Genomic DNA, 12,952 nt, shown 5'->3' on the forward strand with positions numbered 1-12,952 from the left:
TAGAGTGACAGTTATGCAGCACAGACTTTTTTTTTCATAGTCATTACTGCTGCGGTTCAGGTTCATTTTGATATTCTTCATGGTGTTTAGAAAATGTAATTTAGTATAAATTAATTGAATGGCCCAACTTTAATTAACTTGAGGACCAAGAGCTTGTGTGAAGTCACAATACTGACCAAACAGGCTGCAAAATAACAGCTACTGAAATTCATATGAGGTAAAAACCTGCTGAGTGAAGGTTTCCATCTCAAACGCTGCAGGCTGAGCTGACCAGTAGCTCTTTAGAAAGGGGAGAAAGTAAAAATTTTAGCTGTGCTGCAGTTATTATATACTACTGTTTAACTGCTCAATCACAAAGAATTTAAAATGTCTTCCCTAAACATCTTTGACTTAATACTATTAATATTTGAAGTGGGAAATTAAAGGCTAGTCTACCATATACAATGTTACTCTAACACTGACTGCAATCACAAAGTAATTAAAAAATCTCTAAATTGACATGTCTAGTAGTCTGACTTCAGTTTTAATATTTTAATGATGCATAACCGCAGTAATGTAGACACTTATTATTTAAAAATAGAAATTGTCTTAATCAAGGTCATTTTTCTCCCTCAGGAAAAAATCGTCTTGGCCGTATGTCGTGTCATGAATGTCAAAAGTTTTGTTCTTCCTCTTCAGAGTGGTAGCAAAGTGGCCATCTCCACAACCCCCTTTGAAAATACTTCAATAAAAACCGGTCCTGCCAGGAGGAACAGCTACAGGAGCAAGATGGTTAGATGTGCCAAGAAGCCCAAGAAAGAAAAAACACCAGAAAGGTACAAATCTTCAATAGAAACTCCACAGAATTTTATTCTTTACAAAGCTTTTTCTCTCCCATTTTTTTTTTTCTGAATGTAACCACAAGGTGTGCCTCTTAAAAATGGCACAGCTTTGCACCACTTCAGTCAGTCAGACACTCATCATGCCCACAGTCTGGAGTCAGGCTCCATACTAAAATAGCTTAAAAGGTTAACGAGGACCATAGATAAGAATTCCTTTGCTCATGCATTTTTCTGCAAGCACCAGTACATTGCTGAAAGATACAGTGAAGATTTTTTGTTTGAAATGTAGCTGTGCATAATAAAGTAGAGCACTGTTTACAGTTTATTAGTTCTGCAGAAAAGTCATGAGTTAATAATCTGCAGTGAGTAGACGTTACTATGCCTCCTATTGGCCACCAGGGGGCTGACAGATGGCACTAAGGGAATATTTCAAGATGGGAGTGAGTTTATTGGATCAATATGTCATTTTGCTTCTAAAACAGTAAAAGGAGAATGTGGAAATGTGCAAAATGGGTTTACTGTAAGAATAGAAAATACATAATATAGAAATGTAATAAACTTGCACATAAGACACATTCAGTAACAGCAGAATTTACATCAACATATTTTCTAGTTTTGAGTAATAGAAGCTGGTTTTATATGAACTCAACATCACTATTTAATTCCTTTTTTGAGTTATTATTTAATAAAGGAATTACAAAATAGGGACTGATTTCTATATTCTTTGTCTCACTTTGTTTTTTTCAGGAGACGCTCCCTCTTCAGGCGTTTTGCGATGCAGCCCTCCCCTCTCCTGCATACAAGCCGAAGTTTCTCCTCTCTCAACCACTCTCTTTCATCTGGCGAGAGTCTCCCTGGCTCCCCTACCCACAGTCTCTCCCCTCGTTCCCCTACTGCCGCCTTTCGCCCCACACCTGATTTCACCCAGTCAGGTACAGATTTTAATTTATTTTGATGATAGCTTGAATATTCAGAGATTTTACTGTTTGCTTTTCATATATTATATGTTACTGATATCCTTCTTTTTTTGTCATTTATGACTTTCAGGTGGCAACTCTTCCCAGAGTAGCTCTCCCAGCTCCAGCGCTCCAAACTCCCCTGCAGGCTCAGGCCACATTCGTCCCAGTACTCTCCATGGTCTCGGCCCCAAACTGCCAGGTCAACGGCTTCGTCAGGGGCGTCGCAAGTCTGCCGGTAGCATTCCTCTCTCTCCTTTGGCTCGCACACCTTCACCTACCCCTCAGCCAACATCTCCTCAGCGTTCACCGTCTCCTCTTCTTAGTGGACATTCTGTTGCCATTTCCAAGACAACCCAAGCTTTCCCAGCCAAGATACATTCCCCACCCACAATTGTACGCCATATCGTACGCCCCAAAAGTGCTGAGCCACCTCGCTCACCCCTCCTGAAACGAGTCCAGTCCGAGGAGAAGCTGTCCCCCTCTTACACAGGAGACAAGAAGCACCTGTGTCCTAGAAAACACAGCCTGGAAGTGACCCAAGAGGAGGTGCAGGATGAGGAACTGAGAGCTGGGGACCGCGATTACACCGTTTTGCAGAGTGTGGACGAAACAGCCTGCGAGCCAGTGGCGATCACCCGTGTGCGACCTGTTGAGCAGGGTTGCTTAAAGAGGCCCAACAGTCGCAAGATGGGCCGACAGGAATCTGTTGAAGATCTGGACAAGGAAAAGCTGAAATCCAAGATGGTTGTGAAGCGACAAGACTGGTCAGAGAGGAGGGAGTCTCTGCAGAAGCAAGATGCGCTGCGTGAATCTGACTCGTCCGCCATGTGCAGTGATGACAGGGAGGAAAGTTTTCTGGTCCGGGGTCAAAGCAAAACTCAGAGTAGCCCAGATTCTGGCCCTTTGGAGGCCAAAGCTGCCAGCGCCACCCTTAAAGATGTGCTGTATAAAAAACTTAACACACGTGTCTCTGAGGGCATCACTGAATCGTCTGGTAGCAGCAGTGAAAGTGACGGAGGACTCCGATCGAGCCTCTGTTCTATTCACTCAGATCGGCAGCACTCCAGACAGGGTAAAGACAACATGAAGCCTGACAGACTGGACTTCAAAGCTCCCAACATCGAGTTCACCAGGAAGAGGCTGTCATTTGAAGAACGAGAGGACTGCATCTGTCGGTTGTCTTCCGGCCTCCATGAGAACCTCCACTTTGGCTCCACCAGGTCTAAGAGCCTCCAGCTGGACACAGCCATGTCTCATGACCACATGAAGGCAGGACTGGGAAGTATTCACTCAAGCCCTGAAGGTCTGGCCCCTAAGCTTTTCTCCGGCAGAGGAGAGAGTGCTGTGGAAAAGCTCCAGCTCATCTCCTCCGCGGAGTCTCCTCTTCGAAAGACTTCATCTGAATATAAACTAGAGGGACGCCATGTCTCCTCTCTCAAACCTCTGGAGGGCACTCTGGATATTGGCCTGCTCTCAGGGCCCAGAGTCTCCAAAACAGAGACCTGTTTATCCAAAATGGTGGAGAACACAAACAACACTGTTTCTGTGAGTCCTCCAATTTGGCTCCAGAGCCCTACTGAGAAACAAATAACCATCCCCCAACTGAAAACTGCAGACAAGCTGAAGAGCCCCCTCGCTTGTTCCCCAGGTCCTGAAGCCATTTCCTCTCTAAATAGCATAGTTGTCTCCAAAGAGCAGTCAAATCATTTAGCCACGGAGGTAAAGAGCAGTACAAGTGGTGAGAAAACACAGGACAGACATAGTGATTCATTAAAGCCCCCAACCAGCAAAGGGGAAACCTCAACTTTTACTGTTAAACAAGAAAGCAGGACTGGTATGAAGGCCAGTTCATCTCTGGCTCATGAACATAGAGCCCCTCGACATAGCTCCCACTTCTCCTCCTGTGGAAAAACACCCTCCATACGGGAAGTCAGCAATGAAGATCAGGAAGATGAAGTGGAACAGCAGGAAATCACACAACACACTACATCACAAAATGTTGACAGCTGCAAGACAGTGGTCTCTTTGACTTCAGCAAAGCTGGAGTTGGACATAAAAACATCCCCTGCATCGACACAAGTGGAGACTGTAGCTACAGCTGCTAATGCACCATTACCTGTGTCAATGAAGCAGAGTATAAACTCTGGTTTGGACAAAGGTCAGCCTCAGAGCTGTGATAAACCAGCTACTGCACAGATCTCAAACATGACCTCTGCTTCTAAGGTGAATGTACAGAACAACTCTGCATCTGTACACGTTCCAGAGAATGTGCTTTCAAGACAGCAACTGTTGAACATCTGCTCTTCTAATAATATCACAACTTCAGCATCTGGTTCTGTGCATAAAGATAAAACCTGCAGTCCAAACTCGAAAGGCCGGGATTGCTCTGAAAGACCCGCTAGCAGGGACAGTGTTCAGTCTAACAGGTCAGCTGTGAAGGTGGTTGGTGATACAGGCAGCCCAGGGTCTAAGAAGGAAGTTAACACATGTACCACAGTTGAAAAAGTGGAGCAGAAAAAGGAGGTTTCTACTGTCAAGACGACCACCTCATCAAACAACATCACAGAAATCACACTGACTGTAAACAAAAAGAAAGTTAACACTGTGTCTGCTGGTGCAACAGAGAGTAGTAGCATAACGGCGCAGAAGAAAGAGGACCCCATATCACCAAAGACAAAGAATAAAGGCAACGTGAAAGATTCAGAGCAGCTATCCAATCACCATCCAGCTGAAAAAGCACAGCACAAATCACCCGATTCAGCGTCTTGCACCTCTAAAAAACAAGAAACTGTCATCAATGTAAAAGAAAACACCATGGTAGCTACAGCAAAGCAGAAATGTTCAGCTCCAGCAATTACAAATGAAAACGTTTCGAGTCTCAAAAGTAAGTCGAGGCCTGACCCACAACCTGTGCAACAGACCGCTGTGAAGACAGAGAAGGAAACCAAAACACCTCCTCCTGTCCAAGTAGTCAAGGGAAGTCCAAATTCAAAACAGAGAGATGCGTCTAAAGAATCCGCGCTCTCAACTTCAACCGTTCAAGTAACACATGACTCCAAACGGAAAGAAGCCACGTTGCCATCCACTGGAGTTCATGTAAAGCGGGAAGAATCGTTCCAGCCGACACATCCTTCTCCAACTTTTGCAGATGTGAAACAAAAGGAAACACAGCCCAAAAGTTCTGTAGCAACATCAACTCATGTAGTAAAAGAAATAAAAGAAAACACAGACTCGAAGCCAAAATCTCTCCCTCCTAAAACGGCCCCCTCATCGGCAACTCTAAAGCCCTCTGTAGCTCCACCGCAAGTTATTAAGCAAAGTCTTGATGCCAAACATAAAGACCCCTCACCCAAAACCCCAGCTGTTAAAGACCATCATGACTCAAAACCAAAAGTCGTTGCTTCACCTCTTACTGCACCTCAAAATCAGCTGCAGCAGCTCAGGAAGGAGCCTCCGCCACCGTCAGACGTTCCCTCTCAGCCTGATCCATCACCGGTGCCGCTGAAACCCGCAGCGAAAAAAGAAACACATTCACCCAGCAGTGCAGCCGCCTCAGGCAGGGTCTCCACCTGCGCACCCCAGGAGGCTGTAGTCAAGGTATCCAAGGAAAGCCCCAAGTCTGAGGCGTCTAAACCGGACAGTTGCAAAAGCCCGGATATCAGAGTCACCACCCCGGACAAACAAGTGTCCTCCAGCCGGAAGGAGCAGGCTGAGAGGAAGAAAAAAGAAACTGTTCAAGACGTCACGTCTGCACAGAAAAACACAAAGAGAGACACATCCAGAGCTACTCCGTCTGCTGTAAAAGAAAGTTCAGACAAAGACACTGGCAGGTGCAAGCAGCAGAAGGAGTCACCACGCAGTTCAAGTAACAAAAAGTAAAGAGGGAAGGGAAAACATTACTGCTCCACAGAATCCAGATTTAATAAAAACAAATGTTAGAAATGGTTTGTGCAAGCATCATCATGCCTTCTTTTTTTTTTGTTTGAGGACCGGGCAATCTGTTACAAGCTGATAGAGAGGTAGGGTGTGTGTGTGTGTGTGTGTGCGTGTGTGTGTGCATTTAATAAGATTACTTCTGACAACACATGTAAATGTTTCGAGGTGTGAATGTAGGCAATCATTTTGCTGATAATTTCTGGTATGTTGTGTTTTACTTTTGCATCAAGTTGAATGTTTGGAAGTTGTTTTTTTTTTTCTGTTCATCGCAGAATGCTTCGTGCAATCAGTATGTCAGGGGGCAATAGGGAGGAGCCTTACAAAGGTCGCGATGTACTGTAGAGTCAGTGCCATAAATGATTTTGAATTGCACTCTTACTTCTAGACTTGGAGGACCTGATGTCGAAGGCGATAGTCTTTTAATGCAGTAGACCATGCAATGTTGCTTAGCAATATAGCAATGTTGTATCACAATTGTTTCTGTTCATTATAATCAAATTATTTTTTACGTTGGGTTTTGTGCATTGGTACACAGAGGGAATGCACTATGTTCTGTGCTTTTCACCTAAAACTTTGAAAATATGGAATCATCTTAACGGTTCTAGGAATCATATAATTAGTGACGGGGCCTTAGAATAATGGGAAATAAAACTTGCTGTTCTTAGCAAGGCGTGGTGTTCATTCACATTCCTCTGACATCTGTACATATATTTTTTGATTTTTATGCAATATGGTGTAAATATGATAACACTGTAAAACTGGGATACATGGGCTTACATGATTGTCATTTGTATTATATGTATAGATTTTGCAGTGTCATGTTTGTATGCTCGATATTAGAGAATCATGTTCCGCTTGATAAACTCTGTGGTCAAAAGTAAGCTAACGTGATGTATCTCGTCAAAAAGGCATCCTATCGTTTTGTGACTTTTAACATGTTTTCACATGTTCCAAAATTAACTTGAAGAGAGAAAGAGACAAAAAAAAGGCATTTGGGGAGGGGGAGGGGAGGGGAGAGGGTAACTGGGCTATTTCTAAAAATGTAGCATTATATAACAAAACTGTGAGGGCTGCCAGCGTTTCCCAAGAATGTCTTTATTGTTGATAATGTATTTGCAGGCTGACTACGGTTTGAAGAATGATGACTGTGTAAAATATGAAGTATTGTCGTTTGATTGGTGAGATGAACCAGCAATTCTGCGTATGTTTGCCAATAATTACTGCAGTAGATTTCTAAAGGATGTGGACATCATCTCCGGTTGTGTCCATGTCTGCCCAGAATGATGTAAGATCACTCGTGTGTGTGAAAAAAGATAAGATCTGAAAGAGTTTCAAGTCCAAGACCGCAGACACTGTCAGGGTTTCAAAGGATGTCAGGCTTCAGTCTCTCAGTGTTGTATAAGTCATGTGTTAGTGTTTCGATCTCAACGCAGAGCCTGGGTTTAAGATTTTTATGTGAGGAATCCTGATTATTTGCATAGTTCATGTCCGCATCATACATTTGATGTTAACGTGCAAATACTTGGTACTATAGGCTGCCATATATCAGCTTTTCTCATTCTGCTATTTACACATACACACACACACAATGTTTCTAAACTGTAGATGCCTTTAAATTGCAAACCCTAAACGACAACCAGAAAGTAGCCTAGGACACTACGTATGTAATGCAGTATTCGCTCTGTCGTGCTGGCTATATAAAAATAATAATCTTGAATACTACATATACTCTACAGTATGTTGAAGTCAAATAGGAAAATCCTTCATTTAAACTTGACACAGAATATAGCTTATCTAAACGGCACACCGTTGTGTATCCGAGAATGAAACCGAAACACGTGAGATTGATCGCAGAGATTTTTAACGTTAAAAGAATCTAATGTTTACTCGCATTAGATATTGTAAATGTATCGCTAATGTATTGTGAGAGAACAAATGCACCTTAATGTTTGCCATTTATTCAGTTCAATGGGTGAGCAAAAGAAGAAAATTGGAACTGAAATTGTTTATGAATCCCCCATGTGTCCTGACTTTGAGACTGAAATGAATCACCAAATTTTATTTCAATAAATAAACATGTAATTTCCCCCCCTTACACACACACTTTTTTTTTTTTTTTCCCCTGTGGCGACATTTAAATCCTCAAAGCACATTCAATGTTTGTTTACAAAGCTTCATGGATGTATATTTTGTATATTGTTGATTTGCCAAATCTATGTTCTGTGTCACAGATAATGTTGTTTATAGTATAGTGTGAGACTTTGCTCCTTTGCCACCAGGATGTAAGAACATTTGTTTGTGCAGTAATCAACGTCTTTTCATGTCAGGTTCTTCTTTGTCTGCTTGTCTTTTTTCAGTTTCCTTTTTTTTTTTTTCCTCCTCTGTGCAAAACTAGTATTAGATGAACTTGCTTATGATGGTTTGTCTTTTAGAATATGTGCAATAAAAGTGTTTTGAGTTTTGTATTTTGCCCAAGGAAAGCTCTATGGATGTCATAGATGTTGTAAATTAAAACAGATATTTATACTTCTAATGTTGCGTAATACTGAAAATAAAATGGAATTATAAATTATTCTTTTAGTCTTCATTTGTTTTATAGCATATATATATTTTGCCAATAAACTGACAATAACTTACCTGATGTGAGTCACTTTAGCTGAACAGCAGCCGCAGGGGCAACAATTGGCTATTAGACAATTACAGTAAATGATAAATCTTAATCTTAAAACATAACAGCGGCACAAGTAGAGAAGCGTCATGATGAGAAGATGAGAACTCCCGCAACACTTGTATCATCAGAGTCATCATAAAACACATTACAAACACCATTTAAATAAAGTAAGTTGGGTATGAAAAAAGGTTAAAAAAAGTTTTTAAAAAATATAAAAGACAACCAATCATATACAAATAGACACATATCAGCCAATGGGATGGGTTGGATATATGGTCATGTGGTTTCAGGCCAATCGTTGTCCAAGAAGGGACATGGGTGACACCATATTTGGTCCCTTAACAAGAGAGGTGCAACTAGGGGGTGGTACTTGGGTTCATCCAACAATGTGCCTATTAGATATGGCATACAGGCTTTATAAAGTGCTGTGTATAGAGGGAGCAGAAAGATGCATAGTACAACAATATAAACATATTGTAATGTCAGTCACACAGCAATATGGTATATTTATGTAAAGTTGATAACATTAGCGACCATAAGCTACTAGTCATAACAAATCAAGTAAAGCTTGACCCCTAAACAGAACAAGGACGTGTTTATTGTGTTTTATTGCTATTATTTCTTCTATCAAAAGTTACAGCCTCGCTTTAAAGCCACTATGTACATTTTGAAATTGGTGATTTTGGTGGAAGTATCAAAAAAGTAATGATACTGTACGCTGACTGGACTTTGATGGGTGAAGTTTGCCTTTTCTCACATTTTCTCAGTGACAGAATATTGGTCTTAATTTGAACCCACCAAGATAAGATGCTAGAAAAATCTAAAGACTTAAAGGACAGGTTCAAAGTTTTTTCAAGTCTGTCTTAAAACAACAGTCAGATGCCCATATAAACCTCGAAACAGGTTTTGCTTGATTTGATCATTTCTCCTGGTCATACCGGCCATTAGAAGATCCTTCCTAATGTGCTTTTCAATGCAAGTGATGGAGGACAAAATCCACCTCAATCCTCAGTCCTCAAAAATAAGGACTGCGGATTGAGGTATTTGAAAGTTTATCTGAGGATAATATGAGACTTCAGCCATCTGAGATAGTCAAATGAAGTGGATATCTTCCAGTGTTACAGTCTTTTTATTAAAAAATTCCCTCTTTATGTCTCGACGGACAGTGTTTTCCTGTCCAGCTGCATTGGAAGGATTATAACAAAAAGAGGGAATTTGGCACTAAAAAGACAGTAACTTTGAAAGATATCGACGTGATTTGACTACTTTGGACAACTGAAGTCTCATATTAGCTTCAAATAAACTTAAGTGCACTTTTGCATGGAAGGAGGCTTGTGGATTTTGGCTCCCATCGCTTACATTGAAAGCGCATTATGAAGGGATCTCGTAATGGTCAGTATGAACAGGAGGAATTATTGCAGCAAGAAAAACATGTGTTGATATTTATTTTGGCACCTGACTATTGTTTTAGGATTAACTTGAAAAACTGTGAACCTATCCTTTAACTCAGATAAGATCCTAGAAATATCTTAAGACTTAGAAGCCTTTGGTCTGATTCCTCTGATTCATAGAAAGTTGATGCTTTGGCCGCCATTATGTTTGTTGTAAGCGAATATGGTCCACATAGATCGACAGCTCTAATTTTTGTCAGTTTTAATTTTTTGCAAATTATTTGGAGTCATTTTATTGTCCCCAAACTCCAAACTATCTATCTATCTAACAGACATGAGATTGTTGTAAGGTATGAAGCTTAAGTCATCCATTGAAGTCTGACATGCCTTCAAGGTCAAGAGGTCCTATCAAAGAATGAGACTTCCCACGTAAATCTGTTTCTTGAAGGTATTTTCATATATTCAGTTCATGCTCTAAACCACTGTGTTCAGAGTTATACCCAACAGGGGGCAGTATCCTTCCATCTGTGCTTTTGGGTGAATACTGCTCAAATAGAAGTGTCCTCTGTTATGCAACTTCTATTCAGTGGAGATACAGAAGACTAATGTAGCGTAGTGTACGGAAATCCTCCCAAGATTAGAATGAATCTGATGAAGCTCCATATTTAATCTGCTTGATCTGTAACTTATTCCAAACAGAAACAGAGAGAAAATGACTCTAAACAAGATTTGCATCCTACCCGTCTTGACCTGATATTATCCATAGGAGGACTATTTGTTCCAGTGATGGGACATTTATGATTAAATTGCAAATGCTTCTTTGTTGAGAAAAGGGTATTTTCAGAGAGCCTCACAGAAATACCTAGAAATACCCAGAGCACATTAGGCCCCTCTTAATGACACAGAAATGAGCTCCATGTTCCTCGTCAGTAACTGTCTTTTCACATGTGATTATAGTGTTAATGGTACAGATGGATTAGTGTATACACAGAGTGATTACTAAGCAGAAATATTAAATAGAGGAATCAATGGAAAAAAATCCTCTTAGGGTTTAGGAATGGGGGTTGACCGTTGGGACAGATCGGGGAGGGGAGGGGGGGGGGGGTTGCAGCCACCAGGGGCTCATACAGTGCAACGAAAGAACATTGCGGTAACTTTATTGACATTAATTGGCTGTGTGCTTCATGTTTAAGTTGTTTTCCAACAGGGAACAATTTCTTCCCTACAAGAAATGTTCTCTCTGATTATTATTTTCATTGTAGCTGTATATCTTCATAGCTGCAATGAAAAAAACCGAACCCTCTTCCTGTTATCAACAAGCAGCCCTTCAAAATAGTAATTATGATTTTAAGCACTCTTTAAGGCCTATTTTATAGACCGACATGCCTTAAGTGATGAGATTAAAACATTTCGTGATGAGAGGTAAACAATATCACTTTTCCGTACGCCTGAAAAGAAAGTCGGTGTTTGTTTTGTGTTGCAAGGAAGTAAAACAAAATCCTCTCACAACCAACCATCCCCCATCCCTGTTCCCTTTTTTTTTTTGTGTCACCTTTCATTAGTGTGATCAAGGTCCCATGTGGAAGATTTGGCACTCTGCTTGTCCATCACTCCCCCTCAGCATCCAGCCCCCCTTAGTGTCAGTTACAAATAAAAACAAATATTGTGTTAAGCAATAGATTGTGAGGTTAATAAAATGTCCATCTGGCTGGTCTGTAATCCATTTTAGGAACAATACTAATGATGTCATCAACCGTTTGCATTGTTTTCAATATGGCATGGGGTTAAAAGGGTGGAAAAAGTGCATATGTGTGCATATAGACACACATGTATATTGTAAAGAGAAACAGGAAGTGAGCAACAAGACTTATAGCAGTTCTGCGAGGCTTTACTTAGGCATCGGCTTTATGTTGCTAACATCAGCATTTTACATTAACATGCTCTCAATAACAATGCTAGCATGCTGATATTCAGGTGTAGTACTTTTGTATGTTCACCATAGTTTGTTAGCATGTAAGCATGCTTATATTTGCTTTAAAAAAACCCAAAAAGTATAGCTGAGGCTGATGGGAATGTAGGGATGTACTGCATATCATGGAGTTCTGAGATTTATTACAAATAATAAGATTCTCATACATCACTGCTCTTTGTACATCCGGGTTGGCTAGTCCTCTTTAGCTGAACCGCATATTTAGCCTATCTGTGAAGCCATTATTGGGTTGCAAGTTGCAAGTTCACTCAATAGAAGTGTGTGAACAGCTACGCTCTTCTGCAACTTGATCTAAAACTGCAAAATTTTTGTTTCTCCTCTTGAATTTAAATCATTGCTGCACAATCTGTCTGCTCTCTCATCTGGCTGCCGATGTGCTGGGGTGTTATAGAGTCTACATGTGTTAGTCTCATCGATTGTTAGATTGGTCGTATTTGTTTTATTCTGCTTATTTTGGGATCCAGACAGCTTTTGGGTTGTGTTAAGGAGTCTTGAGTTATCTTCAGTGGTAATAGAGGAAAAATCAGGAGATCAACAAAGTCATTAGGATGAATCGTCTGGAAACCATTAAGGTTTGTACAAAATTTTGTGCCGATCAAATCGAGTAGATGTCTAGATATCTTACTGGATAAGAGAAAAATTTGACCTGCCGGTGGCGCTAGATGGAAAGTCAAGTGATCACCAAAGTCATCAAGATTCATTCTTTGAGCACCATGAATATCTGTCCTAAATTTCATGGCAATCCATCCAGTAGTTACTAATACAGAGAGATATTGTATTTCATTGCTGATATTGCTATGCCTAGAATGATGCTTACATAAAAGATCTGATTCTCCTTTTTATATGTATCTTTAAAGAGTTTGTAGTCATTTAGAAGACCAACGAGAAAGGTGATTCTTATAAATAAAGAAGTAGAGACGTTTCAAACAGTGGTGGGAAGATTGCTTGTTCCTGTGGACCCATGCAATCTGAGACACAGATAGATAAATCCACTCTGGCCCGTATTAACTTTTGCCGCTGGAATTTGTTCAAGTAGTACATTCTGTTACTTGGGGGAAAGCCAAGCTCCAGCCCAGCTCTCATATCTCATGTTGCAACTAATGGCTGCTGGCCGAGCTTTAGTCCTCAGCCACTGGGCCATCACGCACACAGGGAGGAGTGAGCTTATTGTGTAGGAGAGGGTT

The 12,952-nt window shown here is 40.9% G+C and overlaps 1 protein-coding gene across 3 annotated transcripts in view; it reads left to right on the forward strand.

The window, feature by feature from the left end:
* mast4 (microtubule associated serine/threonine kinase family member 4) overlaps positions 1–8,288 on the forward strand; it is a 104,364-nt gene extending 96,076 nt beyond the window's left edge. For all 3 annotated transcript variants that reach the window (XM_042394450.1, XM_042394451.1, XM_042394452.1), the window contains 3 exons: positions 679–815; positions 1,569–1,753; positions 1,869–8,288. In XM_042394450.1, coding sequence (XP_042250384.1) covers positions 679–815; positions 1,569–1,753; positions 1,869–5,659 — 4,113 coding nt within the window. In that variant the 3' untranslated portion in view covers positions 5,660–8,288. The remainder of the gene's footprint in view (positions 1–678; positions 816–1,568; positions 1,754–1,868) is intronic.
* Positions 8,289–12,952: the final 4,664 nt, after the last annotated feature.

Source organism: Thunnus maccoyii, chromosome 19 (assembly GCF_910596095.1).
Source record: "Thunnus maccoyii chromosome 19, fThuMac1.1, whole genome shotgun sequence".
In the NCBI taxonomy this organism is placed as follows: Eukaryota; Metazoa; Chordata; class Actinopteri; order Scombriformes; family Scombridae; genus Thunnus; species Thunnus maccoyii.